The sequence below is a fragment of the Anolis sagrei genome, chromosome 6, assembly GCF_037176765.1.
Source record: "Anolis sagrei isolate rAnoSag1 chromosome 6, rAnoSag1.mat, whole genome shotgun sequence".
Taxonomy (NCBI): Eukaryota; Metazoa; Chordata; class Lepidosauria; order Squamata; family Dactyloidae; genus Anolis; species Anolis sagrei.
In genome coordinates this window covers 28943217-28961047 of record NC_090026.1, presented here as the reverse complement: position 1 = coordinate 28961047, position 17831 = coordinate 28943217, and the positions used below count along the sequence as shown (strand labels likewise).

At 41.7% G+C, this 17831-nt stretch overlaps 2 protein-coding genes across 3 annotated transcripts in view; one reads left to right on the top strand and one right to left on the bottom strand.

The window, feature by feature from the left end:
* The window catches only part of CPT1C (carnitine palmitoyltransferase 1C), a 53847-nt gene extending 44071 nt beyond the window's left edge, over positions 1–9776 (top strand). For both annotated transcript variants that reach the window (XM_060780759.2, XM_067469985.1), the window contains 10 exons: positions 91–286; positions 1419–1607; positions 2122–2227; positions 3002–3118; positions 3392–3556; positions 5140–5274; positions 5836–5988; positions 7711–7824; positions 8082–8174; positions 8882–9776. In XM_060780759.2, coding sequence (XP_060636742.2) covers positions 91–286; positions 1419–1607; positions 2122–2227; positions 3002–3118; positions 3392–3556; positions 5140–5274; positions 5836–5988; positions 7711–7824; positions 8082–8174; positions 8882–8980 — 1367 coding nt within the window. In that variant the 3' untranslated portion in view covers positions 8981–9776. The remainder of the gene's footprint in view (positions 1–90; positions 287–1418; positions 1608–2121; positions 2228–3001; positions 3119–3391; positions 3557–5139; positions 5275–5835; positions 5989–7710; positions 7825–8081; positions 8175–8881) is intronic.
* A 1619-nt stretch (positions 9777–11395) lies between these two features.
* TSKS (testis specific serine kinase substrate) overlaps positions 11396–17831 on the bottom strand; it is a 33952-nt gene continuing 27516 nt past the window's right edge. The window contains exons 10-11 of the mRNA XM_060780758.2: positions 13172–13293; positions 11396–11678 (exon numbers count right to left, since the gene is read on the bottom strand). Of these exons, the coding sequence (XP_060636741.2) occupies positions 11501–11678; positions 13172–13293 (300 nt within the window). The 3' untranslated portion in view covers positions 11396–11500. The remainder of the gene's footprint in view (positions 11679–13171; positions 13294–17831) is intronic.

Sequence of the window (17831 nt, the reverse complement as noted above, 5' to 3'; positions counted from 1 at the left end):
AGTCTATTTTTAACATAGCTCTTACGGCAGTGGTGGCGAACCTAGGGTTCATCATCACTGTCTTATGGTTTTACATTCCTCCCTCCATAGATACCATACAGCATCTGCAGGACAGCAGGCACATTGCTGTATACCATGCTGGGCGCTTATTTCGGGTCTCGCTGTACCACAACGGGAAGATGCTTCGCCCACGGGAGCTTCAGGCACAGTTCCAGTCCATCCTAGGAGATCCCACACCTCCTTCTCCTGGGGAGGAAAAATTGCCTGCCCTGACTGCGGCCGACAGGTAAGAGAGCACGCCACCCTGAACCATTTTCGCAGTATAATTTTCATCTGGAGTGTTTGAGGTGGCTTGGAGTTAGAGACATACAATAGGTATCAATGGGATGCGGCAGGTACTGGCTTGTTCAGTAGACTTTCCTCTACAGTTCCATTTTGGTGGGAAGCCATAGCAATAGCACTGAACAGTTTTTTGTTGTTGAAGTGCAAAGTATGGAACCCTGTGCAGATGGTCAGTAAATGTGACTTAAGCAACGTGCAGTGATTGAATTTTTGACAGCAGAAGGTGTCACCCCAAAGGAGATTCATCAGAGAATACAAGCTGTTTATGGTTATTGTGTTGATGTGAGTACTGTGTGTCATTGGGTGAGTAAGTTTAAAGATGTTGAGGTGGAAACATCTGACTTGCGTGAAAAACAGAGTTGGACATCCAGTGACAGCAACCACCGAGTTTCACAAGCAAAAAGTTGAAAGATTGATTCAGGATGATCATCGTATCAGAGAGAAATTTCAAGCATAATAGGCATTTCACTAGAATGTGTGGGTCACATTATTGCTTTGTTTGGCTATCGGAAGATCTGTGCACGATGGGTACCAAGGATGCTGATGCCTGAAATGAAAGCACACAGACTTGAAATTTGTCAGCAACCATTATGGCTTCAGAAAACTTGTTCATCGTTGGCAGAAATGTATCCAATTGTTTGGTGATTATCTGGAAAAGTGAATAGTGGTAGTTAAAGAGCATATTCTAAGGATTATTTCTGCGTTTGATTTATTAAAAATAAAAATTTTAATCATTACATTTGGCCCGGCCTTAGTTTTAAATGCGTCGTGGTGTTATTGTCTAATGTTTATTGCTATTGTTTTAATGTTTATTGCTTGTTTTATGAGTTTTATTGTTGTATTTGTTATGGTGTTGTTTTATTGATGTGTTGTGCCTTGGCCTCTTGTAAGCCGCACCGAGTCCTTCAGGAGATATTAGCGGGGTATAAATAAAGGTTTATTATTATTATTATTAAAATATTCCCATCCAAACCCAAGTAACGAAGGTGGAGGCATTACTTTTCATTAAACCCTTTTACAAAACATCATGCTTTCCCATCTCCCCAACAATATATGGTTGCCTAATTTCTTTTCAGAGACCCCTGGGCTCGGGCCCGCAATACCTTCTTTCAAACAGGACAGAACGAGCAGTCGTTGAGCATAGTTGAGAAAGCTGCCTTTTTTGTCACCCTGGACACTAGTGAGCAGGGGCTGAGGGACCCCAACCCAGGCCATTCTTTGGATGCCTATGCCAAGTCGCTCTTGCATGGACGCTGCTGTGACAGGTTAGTACTTCCTTATCTTGAAAGCATGGCTTTGTTTTCACACCAAACCTTCTGGTTTGCAAGATCCTCATCAAAAAGCAGAGAAAGATCCCAGGAGGCCCAAGCCTTAATATTAGTGGTTCTCAACCTGTGGGTTCCCAGATGTTTTGGCCTACAATTCCCAGAAATCCCAGTTTATCAGCTGTTAGGATTTCTGGGAGTTGAAGGACCCACAGGTTGAGAACCCATACTAATATGCTTAAGAATATACCTCCCCTGACAAAATGCAGACATATAAGATGGACATGTAGATGCAACCCAGTCCCTCTGAGTTGAAAATGCCTCTGCTTCATGGCAGGAGGGTGAATGGCAAAACAACAGGATTTGACCATGGATGAGCATGCCGACTTGGACTGTATCAGAGAGACGTAGCTCAATGAGACTGCAGAGTTTAATCTCTGGCGTTCACCAATCTAATAGGAATTCATTGCTGCAGTTGCATGACAAACATGCCCTTCCCTTTATTTTCTAACAGGTGGTTTGACAAATCTTTCACATTGATTGTTTACCGCAATGGGAAGTCTGGGCTCAATGCCGAGCACTCGTGGGCTGATGCACCCATTGTGGGGCACCTTTGGGAGGTATGTTTTGTATGAATCTTCTAGAATGAGATTTGGAGGTAGGGGAAAAGGCTTGGAAGCAAGGACTCTCTACATTGCTGGGGTGCAAGTGAGGGAGGGAGTGTTCATTGACTCTCCAACTATTTTGGACTTCATCTCCTAGAAGCAGTAGTCAATATGGCTTAAAGTAAGGAATTCTGGAGCCCCTGGTGGCACAGCAGGTTAAACTGCTGAACTTGCTGACCAAAAAGGTCAGCAGTTTGAATCTAGGGAGTGGGGTGAGACAAATATAATAAAGCTAAATTCAGTAATGAATTGCATGATGGTAGTAATTGGGTTCGGCTATCCTTCATATGGGGGCCATGGTGGTGCAGCAGGTTAAACTGCTGAGCTGCGGAACTTGCTGACTGAAATGTCAGCAGTTCAAATCCGTGGAGTGGAGAGAGCTCCCGCTGTTAGCTCCAGCTTCTGCCAACCTAGCAGTTTGAAAATATACAAATGTGAGTAGTTCAATAGGTACCACTCCTACAGAAAGGTAACTGCACTCTATGCAGTCATGTTGGCCACATGACCTTGGAGGTGTCTATGGACAATACCAGCTATTCGGCTTAGAACCCCCACTCCAGAGTTGGACTCAACTAGACAATGTCAAGGGAAAACCTTTACCTAAGGAATTACGAGCTGAAGTCCCAAACATCTAGGGGAGCATGTTTTCCCAAACCTGACCTAGAACAGGTAGTGCAAGAAGGGAGGCAATATATGAACACCTCTTACCTGTCTGTACTTTTTCCACAGTATTGCCTTGCCACAGATGCTTTTACGCTGGGGTATGATGATAATGGGAACTGCAAGGGCGACATGGACCCTAACATCCCTCCACCCCAAAAGCTGCAGTGGGAGATCCCACCAGAGGTGAGGTCAGGGTCTGGGGGAGAGGGGGACAGAGAGAGAAAAAGAGGAGGTGTGAGCATCAGTCAGCTGCTTTCTGAGCAATCGGGAAATGGACTCCTGTCGATTGCAGCAATTGCTGCCTAGTAAATGTGGAGGGAAGGTTGAGAATCACTGCATTGATGCATAACATTTGTCACTCCACAGCAGGATTCCAGGCAAATTTAGTGGGGAAATAGAGAAGAATGATTTTTCCCCATTTACCCTTTTTCGTCTCCTGTTTCCTCTTATCCACAGTGCGAAGAAGTGATCATGCAGTCCTTCAGGGTGGCTTATAACCTCGCCAGTGACATAGACTTCCATGCCTTTACTTTCAAGGACTTTGGCAAAGGTCTCATCAAAAAATGCCGCACCAGTCCAGATGGCTTCATCCAGCTCGCTCTCCAGCTGGCACATTTTAAGGTAGGGCATTGGGCATGAGGGAGGTGTTGATAAACAGGCAAGTGGGCACAATCAGGTGATGGTAGATTTATTTATTTATTTATTTCAAAGTTTTATATACCGACCTTCTCACCTCTTTTGAGGGACTCAGACCGGTTTCCAACCATAAAAACACATACAATCGGTAAAAACATCATAGTACATATTACAATAACACATTAAAACAACAAATATATTCCCAGACCATAAATGATATGGGTTGTCCTAGAACTATGATATCCAGGTGAGTCGAGAAAGGCTTTTAAAAAGCATTGCCACTTGAACTTGCATTCTTTTCTTGTGACCCAGATTGTATTAAGGCCTTTAATTTTGTGAATTGGATGGTTTGGATTCCATGCATCTATAATGTAACTGGGTGTCTTCTCACCCAGAACTGGGAAAAAATGTTTTGGAATACAATTCCTAGATCCTTCTAGCCTACACTGGCTTATACAGGCTGAAGGATTTTGGGAATGTAAGCTGCCCTGAGTCCCTTTGGGAAGAGGATGTGGGATATAAACAAAGCATTATTATTATTATTATTATTATTATTATTATTATTATTTTACTGACACAAAAGCACAGTATGTCATAGCAAACGAGATCTATATGCTGGATTTCGTATCACAAAATCAAAAGTCCAGACTTTTTTTCTTTTCCACAGTCATTATGCCTGGTGTATTGTGTTCCAAAACTTTGTCAGTCTGGGTTCAAAAGTCCCCCAGTATTTTTACATGTTCATTTTCCACAACCTTTGCGGGTTTATGATCCCACCAATCCTTTACTGCTGGCAGGTGGTACTTGTGACATAAGTTCCAGTGAATCATTTGGTCCACAGTGTTGTGCCTTTGTTTGTAGTCCATCTGTGCAATTTTCTTGCAGCAGCTGAGGATATGATATGTGGTTTCATCAGCTTCCTTGCATAGTCTACATTTTGGGTCATCAGTTGATTTTTTGATCCTGGCCTTAATGGCATTTGTTCTGATGGCTTGCTCCTGAGCTGCAAGAATCAGACCTTCTGTCTCCTTCTTCAGGGTTCCATTCATGAGCCATAACCAGGTCTTTTCCTTGTTAACTTTTCCTTCAATTTTTTCAAGGAACTGCCCATGCAAGGCTTTGTTGTGCCAGCTGTCAGCTCTGGTTTGAAGTGCAGTTTTCTTGTACTGGTTCTTTGTCTGCTGTGCTTTGAGAAGTTTCTGATTACTGACTTCAATTAAAGCAGGTTCTTGGCTTTCCTTGACATATTCTGCCAGGGCGTGTTTTTCTTCTTCAACTGCTTGTTTGACTTGTAAGAGTCCTCTGCCACCAGACCTTCTAGGGAGATACATCATCGTTGTTGTTGTTGTTGTTGTTGTTGTTGTTGTTTCCAAGCTATTCTCTCACCTAGAATAACTGATTATTATATGTACTTGCACTATTGATAGCTGCTGTTCACCCCAACTAGGATATGATTGCCAACTCTGCCCTTCATCCAGAGACCATCTCATATTTATCTTCATTTGATGGTTCCTTTCTCCCTAACCAACATTCCTCCCTAACCAACATTCCTCCTTCTGTTGTTCTAGGACAAGAAGAAGTTCTGCCTCACATACGAGGCATCCATGACCCGTCTCTATCGGGAGGGCCGCACAGAAACAGTTCGTTCCTGCACCATTGAGTCCTGCAACTTTGTCAGAGCCATGATAGATCCCACTCAAGATGTGAGTCTTAAAATGCAAGTGGGTTTCAGTCTGAAATGTAATTTTTTTAAAAAAAGGTTAGGCTTCTTTGGGTCTTGAAGGAACTCAATGTCTGAGTAGGCACACAGGTGGAGAGGTGATCCTTCATATTAGTTTGGCAGAAAGACTCAGAAGGAGCTATACGCTAAGCAACTTTTGGGGGCCAGGGACTCAAATGTTCCCTTAGGAGCCCTGGCTGGTTTCAACACCTCAAAATATTTTTGATGGGCAATTTGTCATAATTTGGCCTTATCTGGGCCATTTTAGAGGCAAGAAAAGACTTTGTACAACAGGTCATTCATTCCCTAGTTTCTTCTCTATTGGAGAAAAGGCATCTACTGATGCCCAGAGTGGATCAACATTGCCCACACACATTGCAAAGAAACAAGATTTTGGCTTCTGATAGTCATAAAAGAGCCATGAAAGGAGCTTTATGTCATTCATTCTGGTCTAGTAGTAGTAGTAGTAGTAGTAGTAATATCTAGAAGAATTGAGAGATCAACAGAGCCTCTTCTAGACATGCCAATGTGATTTTCATTCCAGGATAGCGCCAGGTTACACCTGTTCCGTGTGGCAGCCGAGAAACATCAGAACCTTTACCGGCAAGCTATGACGGGTGGTGGTATTGACAGGCACCTCTTCTGCCTCTATGTGGTCTCCAAATATCTTGGCTTAGATTCTCCCTTTTTGCGTGAGGTAAGTCTGTCGGGCCAGGGTGTCTGGGTTTGTGTGGTGTCGTATGGTTTGTTTATCTACCCAGAGAGAAGCGTTCTCTGAAGGTGAAGACAGTCTACGGAAGTTGCTGAAAAAGTATATTTTCAACCAGGTCTAAAGCAAGTTTGTATGCTGGTTGGGAAAATCTGGGAATTATAGTTCAAAAAAGTAACTTACCAGCATTGCTCAGAAGCTCCAGCTCTTTCCTCTGTCATCAGTTCTTGCTCTATGAAAGAAAAATAGGAAGCTCTCTTTCTGACTGGGATTCTTTTCTTGAATGCTTATATTCCCACAATCGCTTTTCAATTTTCTTTCTGCTTGCTCTGCTGCATCTCTTTTGGGTTGTAAAATAAATCGACAGATTTTTTTTCCTTTTTAAAACCCTTATCCAAACTGAATATGGCCAAGTATCTATTTGCCTGGAGCAGTTCTGATTAGTTGCCTGTGTGATTGTTTTAGCACATGTTGATTTTACTGCTAACGAAAGTTGAATTCTGAGCAATGAACTTAGTTACTGGATAGATTTGTGGCACGTGTGGATTGTTGACAACTGCTCATTTCCATTTCCAAATAACACAGGGCGTCTTTCTTATAATCAACAATCCAAAGTCTAAAGTGTTGACATAATGTAAATCACAGGCAATTCACATTTTATCAGTCCACACACTGTCTTGTCAGAGAATCAGGCGATCAGTAAAGAACAAGTAGTTTACTCTTCATAATACAGAATAACATATTTACAATCATGAGATCAGTTGCATCGATTCATATGTCCTTTTGAGAGATATATAAATTGTCTTTCGGTGCCCTTGTGGAATATCTCCTTCCAGCAGTTCATAAAGCAAGAACTCTGTCTTCAGGCACACACACAGCTCATGCCTAATAATGTAACTGTTGCCAAAACTCCCAGGCTCAGCTAGCTCCCTAAGCATGGCCCTACCAATCAGCTTTGTGCTTTGCATTTTAAAGTTAACACATACACCAACTGATATCTTACATGCTCCAACATAAAGCATCTCATGGAGCCTGTGCTCCAAGCAATCTGAAGTCTAAAGGCATCTCTTTGTTCTCATGCTCTAATGAAGTCTGAGATCTCTAAGCAGTCCCAGATCTGATCATGTGGTCGGCAGCCCCTCCCACAACCTCAAGTACATAGAGTAAGGGGAAAGCTGCATACCAAAACATCCATATACAATACAGTAAGCAAACAGAATCATATACAAAACAAATTACTAGCGGAGGCTTGAAGAAGGATGTAATTTCTAACATTTAATTTATATATATATTTAAAACATTTGATTGGTAAGATAACATACATTCCTAATATTTTTGTCATTTATGAGTAACAATATGTAAATATGTGCAAAATTAAAAAATTATACAATATATCACATTGTATCCTATGGTGCACTACTTCAAGGCTGATTAGACCATGCTGACTTTAGATGTATACTACGCATAAGTGTGGGTGGGTGAAAATAGTTACCCCATTGTTCAGAAGTCACAAAAACATGAATTCAGACTAGAAGTAAGTTCTAAGCAATTGAAATATTTGTTTGTGTTGAGAATTCAGAGCTCTGTGGAAGTACCAGAAGAGGGTAGAGTTTCTATAGAACATCACGCTGTCTCTCCTGAAAATGAGAGGCAGTACTTGCACCCCCTGCCTCCATATGTGAGACCCAAATTCTTTTTTGCCTCGATCAGGTGCTGTCTGAGCCATGGCGTCTATCCACTAGTCAGACTCCCATCCAGCAGCTGGAACTGTTTGATCTTCAGAACCATCCAGACTACATTTCTTGTGGTGGTGGATTTGGGCCGGTGAGTGGAGTCAATTATACCTGGGGTTTCTGAAAGAAGAAAGGTGGAAAACTGATGACGTGTTGGGTTTAGGCATGAGAGCCAAGATTCTTAGGGTCTTCAGGGGAAGGAAAGTGGAGGCTTGATAAACTTATGAGCTGATAGATCTGTGAACTAGATTTTCTAAGTTCTGTGGGAATGCTTGTCTGATATGAGAGATGGTGGACACTCGGAAGAAGCCCTGTCTCATGTTGCTTTCCATCCATCTTCTATCTTAGGTTGATGATAATGGGTATGGCGTGTCATACATCATTGTCGGTGAAGATCTCATCAACTTCCATGTGTCATGCAAAATTTCCAGCCAAGAGACAGTGAGTTGATACTAGGTTGTGTAGGTTTGTCAGGATAAGAGAAGAGAATGTACTAAGGAGGCTAGAACAGTTATTTATTTATAGCTTGTTTGTTTGTTTACAACTTGGGTGGTTGCATCTGAATCAAGGCCCATATCTATTCAGAATTTCCTACAAGCTAGAGATGGCCATGAGTTCAGTAAAGTTTCTGCCTTTATATCAGATTGTTTACTTAGTCTATGCTTTTACTTTTTCCCTTTCCACCTGAGCCATCTGATGAAACAGATTGTGGTGCTCCTTGCTGCTCCCACTTCCAGCACTTTTGGGGCACTGAAATGTATGGGTGGGCCCATTTTTTTGGCTCCAAAGGTCAGGATGGGATAGCTGTATCTTGTCTCTACTATACATACAGATTCATATACATGTGCACTGTAGATATGAATGTAATGAGTGTATATAGGGATGGGGCAGCATCAGGTGGAAAATCGACAGAGTTTTGTTCCAACCTTCTCACTGTTTACCAACCATAATACTCTATCAGATATAAAGAACTCCCCACCACCACCAGTATTTGAGCTATTAGGAAATTCCAACTTGATATTTTGAATTATTTTCTGAAACTGAAAACTAGAACCTTTTGTGTTGCTTTAAGCTTAGGTTTCAACATATTCTATGTGCATAGATCCTGAGTTTCTACATTTCCTTAGTTTCCCTTCTTCCTTTTGCAGGATGCACACCGGTTTGGGTTGAACATCCGGAATGCGATGACAGACATTGCACTCTTGTTCAAAGTGAACAAAACAATTGCTGCCAGAGGTGGCCAGTGACTGAATAAATGCCAGCAGAATTGTACAGACAGCCACCAACAGACACACTGAGTGTGTTTTTCTGTTCTCTGATATGCAGGGACATCCAGAAATGGGTTGGGGTGGGAATGGACATAGTTCGGGCCTGAAAATTCTTTCAAGCACAATGGATTGGCAAGATATTGTCCTGCTCTTGGATTTCTTCGCTTTGGACTTTGTACCGGAGACTATAACTCGTTAAAGAAATTGCACCCCTCCAAACATCTCTGTGCTAATTTTAGGATACTAAAGAGCACACAGTTGGATATGACAACCAAATAGACTAGGCTTCATTGAAGGCACATGGATGGATGGAGGTCTGTGATTGATCTAGAACAAAAACACAGGTTCTTCTAGGCTCCTGTCGCTATACTTGAAAGTGATGTTTCCACAGCCTTCTTTCTCCCACAGCTCAGACTCTCTTTTACTTGCATTCGTCATTTCCACCTCAGTCCACAGCAGCTGGCTGCATCTCCTCTTTTGCGCTTCACTTTCAACAGATTGTGTTCCTGTTGCTGAATTGGTACCTTATTCCCATGAGGGTCTGACTGTAAAGTGGAGTTGGTGGGGATCCTAATTTCTCCTTGTCCCAACAAATGTCTGGGATAAGAGGTATGCAAAATATAATGCAGGGTTTTGTCGAGCATGATACCTTTGGGAAGGATGAAGTGGGGGTCTGCAAGGTGACGCAGAAGAACAGGTTGGTCTTTTTCTGTTTTGATTTGTTAGCACCTCAGATTTGAATAAAACCACAGGGTGGGAGAACTTGAAAAAGGAAGCATGTGTGGCTTTGGTGAATTGTGATGGGAAGGCACTGGTTGGTTTACTTTGGAACAGAAACTTGATTTGAGTGTGTGGGCCAAAAGATCAGCTCTGGAAACATAAGCCTTTGCCATATTGAAACCTCTGCTTTATGGAAAGGGTAGGACTGAATCTGGCAGAAGATTATTGGTAAGCATCCTTCTCCATCAGGTCTGCATTCTAGAATTTGAGAATGATTAAGCAGAGGCTGTTTATACATAGGTAAAAGTTTTCCCCTGACATTAAGTCCAGTTGTGTCCGACTCTGGAGGTTGGTGCTCATCTCCATTTCTAAGCCAAAGAGCCGGCGTTGTCCATAAACACTTTAAAGGTCATGTGTCCGGCATAACTGCATGGAGCACCGTTACCTTCCCACCGAAGTGGTACCTACTGATTTATTTACATTTGCACGTTTTCAAGCTGCTAGGTTGGCAGAAGCTGGGACTAACTGTGGGATTTCACGCCACTCCCCAGAATCAAACCTGTGACCTTTCGATCAGCAAATTCAGCAACTTGGCAGTTTAATCCACTGTGCCACTGGGGGCTATTTATAGATCACATAAAATTTTGAAGGAATCCCACTGACTCTTTATTATGGTAAGAACCAACTCTCAATCAAGAATGCTAGACACATAGGAAAAAGAGCATTTTAACTTATGCCCATACTGCTTACCCAACACATATGAACCACATTTATGCCTGCACAGTATGCAGGGTGTTATTCTCTAGTCTTTGCACTGCATCTAAAACCTTCCCTCCACCTCCTTCATAAAGGTAATCTAACTGGACCACTGCTTGAATTTTCCTTCACCAGACTAAGGCAACAGAACAAGATCCTCCAAAGTATGGCATGGTTATGTAAGAGGTGTAGGACAGGCTGTTTGCTATGCTTAGCTCTGCATGGAGAAGAGAATGGTCAGGGAGAAAGTTGGAGGCTGCCACAAATTGTGCTGCCAGAGGCTCTTTCCTCCTAGGGCCTAACGGTAAGTCTGACATTGCTTAGAAAATGAATGAAAAAAAATGGTCAAAGTCATAAGTCCTTTTCCAAATATTACAGTGCAGCATTACTCACTGGAGACCCAATTATGCACAATATTACATGAAATGAAGAATGGTAGATTGATCACACTAGAAAATGAATCCATTTTAAATTAGATTGCTGCCTCCTGCAGAATTCTGGGGTTTGTAATTTAGGGAGGAGCCTTTAAGAGCCTCACTAAACCACAAACCCCAAAATTCTGCAGGAGGCAGAAACCGGATTTAAAGTGGATTCATTATCTAGTGTGATGAAGTAGTTAGAAGAAGCAAACCTAATTTGAGGAATGAAAAAGGAATGAGTTTCTATTAATGGATTCAGTTTCGCTGGGCAGCGCTAACATTTTGGGGTTTTTTTGTATTTGAAAGTTGCTAAGAAAAACTGATTGGCTTGCAAGGAGATTGATTTCACTAGAAAAGAATCAAGATGTGGCTAGAGAAAGGTCAAGCACCAAGTTGTTGTCTATAAATACACACGTAAAATATGAAAGTCCCCAATAACCCCAAGAAATTCTTTTCAAAAGAACAAAAAATGTTAACTCTTTATTCATGCAAAGGAACGAGCAATTTCCAGGCTTAATAAATCTCAACTGCTAGGTTCATTCCTGGAGTTATCTTCTGGTTTGCAAAAGGTTGAGCAGCATCAAGTTGTGGCTGTTTCTCTCTATTATTGGGGTTGTCGATCCATTTCAGCAGGGCAAGAGCTCCGCTTGGTGAGAGCAACATTAGCAGCAAGGGAGGCTCCTGGGGACTGAGGCACCCCTTCCTGAGAGGCCAGCACCAGCTGGGAATGGAGAGAGCCCTGCTTGTTCTGCAAGTAATCCAGGCTGTTGGATTTATCCCTGCTGAAAGGAATGACAAAAAAAAAAGTGAGAAGACTTCATAATCAAGATCACATTTTCCCAATCTGGTGCCAATAGCCATGCTGGCTGAAGATAATGGGACTTGCAGTCCAGCACATCTGGAAGGCACTGGCTTTTAGACGTCTGTCATTCAAGTCACTATATCCTAGTTGACAGTCTCATCATTCAATTCTCCAGTTCGTTGTTTTCATTCAGTCCCCTCTTTATTCATTGCTTTGCACCTTGCTTACCACCATTTTAGTGCCAAGCTTGTTATGATACTAATGTATCACCTGAAATGCTTTCTGTGTAGAGGATTAGTGGAGTGCATTTTTGTCAGAATTGGCGTACGCAGGGGGAAAAGCAGAATTATTGTCTCTCCAGTCACAATTTGTAAACCTCCTATCACTATAACAAGGTTTGTATATGTGCTGTATTATGTTTTCCCCAACCTCAAAATGAATAGTCAGCCTCCATATTTGCTAGGGCTAAGGACACATGATCCATGTGGAAATAAAAAAAATATGACTAAAGAAATTGCTGTTTTTTAAATCTAAGAGAGTGGTTCCCAACCTGTGATCCACAAGAACTAAAATACGGTCCACTGCCTTACTGCAAAACCCTCTTATAGTGCTGAGGCTTATTAAATATGGTTTTCTGTGGGCGAGCAGATGGTGACTTGGATGGCCTATGTTCTGTATCAGAAACTAGAGCTGATGTGTTCTATCCAATGCACCCCAAATCCAACGCACCTGAATCAGCACCTCAAATAACCAAACAGAATCTAAAGCTGACCAAAAACTGATTCGTAATCCTTTTGGTACTAAAGTTGGAGAGTGGTCCCTGGTGAAGTGGTACCGGTCAAAAAAAGGTTTGGGAACCACTGCTCTATGAGAACACTTCTCTAATAATTTCTAGGTTCTCTGAAACTACTCTTGGTCAACTTCTACTGGAACCTGACTAAAGCATCACATGAGAATCCAAAGATTCCTAGAGTGCATTTTTATCAAATCTATGAATAATAAAATTCACAAAAGTTAAACTTGCAAATGTGGAGGACTAACTGTATTATATTCACATTTGGATTCGGTATCAAAAGAGTTTCAAGGAACCTTGGAGTTAGTGTTCAAAGCAGGATGAAGCTGTAGCCCCAGGCAGATGGCTGCCCAACCACTGCTAGAAATTTATTCCACTGTTGAACACCTCTTTTCTGTGAGGTATTTTCTCCTAGTGTTTAGCCAAAATATGTTTTGGATAGTAAACAAATTAAAACTCATACTGAGTTCCCGCTGACAAACATGTCTTTAATTTGGCACTGGTAATGTAGGCAATAACAGTCCCTTTGAGTCAGCTTTATTGTGACCGAAGCATTTTTTTTTGTTTTATTGAAAAGCTTGGCAATGGCAGGAGAGAGTTCATCCAAAGCATGTCTCATGGGATGCGGAATGTATGGGGAAAGGGAGATGGCAACAAGGGATACTTCTGTGTTTACTCACTCTGTTCCAATTCTTGCCTGCTCCAGATAGTTGGCTCTCAGGGCCTCATCATGGGCTAGACGTACATTTGAGCTCAGGACCTCTGCTCGGGCATGAATATCCAGGGCTGATTGTTCCAGATCCTGCCTCCCAGCGATTGGCACAATTGGGAGTACAAAAAGAGAGAAAGAAAAGGACTACAGAACCCATCACTCAACTAAGACAATGAGTGAGCATAGCACAAACAACTGAATCTATTGTCATGCTCACCTACTACTGCTATTAGTTTTGGACAGCACAATCAACTTGCAACTCTTGGGAAGGTGTGGAAAAACTTTGGCTCTGCAGATGTTTCGGCCCCAGACAGTGTGACTAATGACATTATGGGAACTATAGTCCAAAGTATCTCAAGAGCCAGAAATCCTCACCTTCAGTGAGAGATGCTAGTATCATAGCTATTAGAACAGCAGGAGTATTTCAGAATAGAGCCCACTGAGTTTCTTCTGCCTCACAGTTTGCAGACCATGCATACCTCTCCATATTACCAATGTAAGTAAAATTAGTGTACAAGCAAAGGGGTTGTAATAACTGCTGGAAGCCGAAGATGTAAGATGTTGCAGGTTAGCTAGCAGAGCACAGCCTAGCAGCTAAAAATATTTTAGTACCAGATATGTGGCTCCATGCAGTAACCAAAATATAGCCACGAGAGGGCATCCGCCTAACTGTTTTTATAAGGGACTGTTGCCAGAACAGGTGGCAAAGGATGGGCAGGAATAATTGGAAACATGCCCCTAGTTTGGTATTGGACAAGCATTTTAAGTACCAAACCTTGTGCTGTCTCTTTGTCTGGCTACCTGCTTATGTGAGGCAGTGCCCACGTGGTTCTGCTTATTTCAAAGAGGAGTGTGTGGGTGTTCATTATACAAGTGGCTAATGGCAGTGAGGTGCCCATGGCAACCACCCATCAGGATAATGGGGGAAGCAGGACTATGCCTACAGCAAGGGAATTTTTGCTGGAAAAGAGACATGTGAAACACCTTGGCTCCAACAGCAATGGAGAAATCAAATACACCACCTCCACCACCACCCCAAAAAAGACAGAGAAAGAGAACCCCTCTCATATAGATTCCAAATTTAGTGGACAAAGTAAAGATATAACTGAAAGCTTCAGCACATGAGAATTGCCTGTCTGCAAACTTTGAGAGCAGCTGCCAGTCAGCAAAGATCAGGTGTGAGAAACATCTTCTGACTTGGGGCTGAACTGGCCGCAGAAAAGCATTTTAAGAGCTTTGTGCACTGCTGCATTTATCCCTTTTCCATTTCCCTAGCCAGGAAAAGCACTGAGAAGGAAAGCTGACTAAGTTGCAATCTTAAGGAGCACTTCTGGTGCTCAGACCTCAGTCTTCCCTGTGAGGTTGAGACTTCAGAATTCATTCCTTTTCATTCACATAGAGCTTTTTTTTTTCAAACTACAACTCCCACAGTCCACTAGACAGCATGGTGTCTGATACTTATAGTGCAAAAAAAGCAACTTTCCCAAGCTCTTTGTCATGTTGATCATACAGGGCAATATGGATCAAGGGCTATCACTGTACAGGCTGAGTATCTCTTATCCAAAATGATGGGACCAGAAGTGTTCCATGTTTTGGATTTGGGAAGGCAGTCAGTCCTCCATAGGCATTGGGGACAGGGTCATAGGACCATCATGAAAATGAAAACCCATGGATAAGAAAGATACTTTTTGCCTGAGAGAACACTTCTCTGGGACTCTTTGCATGACTTCCTCTGGAAGCTGATCACAGAATTTCATTGAAGATTTAAGACTTTTCTAGAGAGCTTTTCTCAAGGTCCTCCAGCATGACTGGAGAAAACTGGCCACAGAGTCACACTGAAGGACCAAGAGATTCCCACAGAGAACATTTTAAATCATATCCATTAATAATCAAACGTGCAGAAGTCTAAACTGCAAATGTGGAAAGACAGTTGCACTTATGCACATATGAGATATATTGGAAATGAGCGTGAAGTCAACCAAAATTCATTTATGTTTTATAAACAACTTATACATGTAGCCTAAAGGTACTTTTATACTGAATGGGTTGCTGTGAGTTTGTGGCCATGCTGTGTGGCCATGTTCCAGAAGCATTCTCTACTGATGTTTCGCCCACATCTATGGCAGGCATCCTCAGAGGTTGTGAGGTCTGTTGGAAATATATCTGTGCAATGTCTAGGGTGGGAGAAAGAACTCTTGTCTGCTTGAGGGAAGTATGAATGTTGCAATTGGCCACCATGATTAGCATTTAATGGCAACATTCACACTTGCCTCCAATAGACAAGAGTTCTTTCTTCCGCCCCGGACATTCCACAGATATATAAACCATACTTGCCTAGTTTCCAACAGACCTCACAACCTCTGAGGATGCCTGCCATAAATGTGGGCGAAACATCAGGAGAGAATGCCTCCGGAACATGGCCATACAGCCTGAAAACTCACAGTGATTCTAGCCATGAAATAATAATAATAATAATAATAATAATAATAATAATAATAAAGGAAATGTTGGACCACTTGAACAACCACCATGTAATACCACACAGAGAAGCCATTGAAATCCGTAAGCATGTGGACAATTTCAACAGAAAGGAGGAAACCATGAAAATGAATAAAATCTGGCTAAAAAACTCTAAAATTACAACAGCAAAACAACAGAGAGGAAACAATCAGGGACAGCTAATCACCTCTCAAAAAAGATTCCCTCAGGCACTAACAAGCCACACCAAAAAACTGCCAGGCCATCAAATGCTAATCAAGGTGATCAGTTGAAACATTCACACCTAGCTCCAACAGACAAAAGTTCTTTGTCCTACCCTAGTCATTCCACAGATATATAAACCCAATTTTCCTAGTTCCAACAGACCTCACAACCTCTGAGGATGCTTGCCATAGATGCAGGTGAAACATCAGGAGAGAATGCCTCTAGAACATAGCCATATAGCCCGAACAAACCTACAACAATCCAATAATAATAATAATAATAATAATAATAATAATAATAATAATAATTTTATACCCCGCCAACCATTTCCCCTAGGGGACTCAGGACGGCTTACAAGGGACAAGCCCAAAATACAAACAACACATTTATACCCAATATTTTAAATAATTTTGTGCATGAAACAAAGTCTGTATACATCAAACTATCAGAAAGTAAATGAGTCACTATCAGCCACTTATGTGGATGATTTTCGAGGATATTGGATTTTGGCATTCTGAATAAGAGATACTCAGCTGTAGTTTCCTTTGCTCCTACATTATGCTTAGTCTAAGGCACAGAAAAAACAATTAGCTAGGCTGCTTAGCTTTTACTTGACACAAACCAATGTAATTGTGCATTGTCTTTTAATAGCAGGCTGCCAAGGAGAGGAGCTACCACCACTATTAAGGGGTGAACTTGTAATTAATTGATGCTCATCACCCACTCATCCCTATTGCAAGAATACTAGACGGAAAGAGCTGCTAAACGCCACCTGTTGCATTATAAGCCTGTGGAAGGATTTAAATTAGCCTCTGCCCTATCCAAATCCCAGGCGTTTTCTCCCTCCACTTGGTAATTTCATTTGCATGACACCTAATGCTGGAAGAGAGACAAAGGTTTCACTGTACCAGTGCAAAAACATAAGAGGAGTCCCCACTGGATCAGACCAACATTCTCTATAGTCTAGCATTCAGTTTCCACAGTGACCAACCGGAAGCCCATAAGTAGAGCTAATTTTGCTTGTGCGGTTGTGCTTTCCGGCATTCCTCACCCCATCTTTATTATTCAGCTCCCACAATAGCTCTATGGGCCTAGAGCAGGGGCACATTTTCCTATGGAGAATCCAACAGGCTTCCTCTTTTCCTCCATGCCTTGACAGGGACAGGCTACTCCTGCCAGAAGCTTAATGTGATTTCCTGAAAAGGGATTTGGAAAAACCATAGGCTGTTCTCTCGTACCCTAGTTACAACTGATTGGAGGTAAACACATGAAGCACTAGAAACTAAAAGGTCTCTGCACTGCATAAGGGATAAATGGATGAATAGGGCACAAGAGAACAAGGCACTTACAGTGCAATCCTTATTTCCATGTAAATGTATATAGGACTGCAGTCTCAACCATTCAAAAAGTGAGCTTTGTGAAGATAGATGCGAGGAGAGTACTGGAAGAGGACATATGCTATTAATCTGCATAAAAGTAAACACTCTGCTATAGATAATTTATAATCCAGAAACCTGGAAAATACTGTATCATAAGACTGGGCAGGGGAATACATTTTTGAAGCATCTTTTCCACTCCTGACGTATTTAAGTTAGTCACCTCAGAAGGTGAAACGAAAAGGTATTTTACTCTTCTTAAAACAGCTCCTTCCCTTTCTTCTTTCAAGAACCAATTAAAACTTTCCTGTTTAGACAGGTCTTTATGGAAGGAAGCTAATGTTATGGACTGGAACAAAGTGCAATATAATCTGAAATGTTGCCACAATAATGTGAATGTATATTATTGTTGTTTTAAACTGCTTATTTTATGATGATTTATACTTATTATCGATGTATATGGGTTGTTGTTTACATGGTTTTAATATGTTGTAAGCCACTTTGGGTCTCGTGAGGGAGAAAAGAAGAATATAAATAAAGATGTATTAT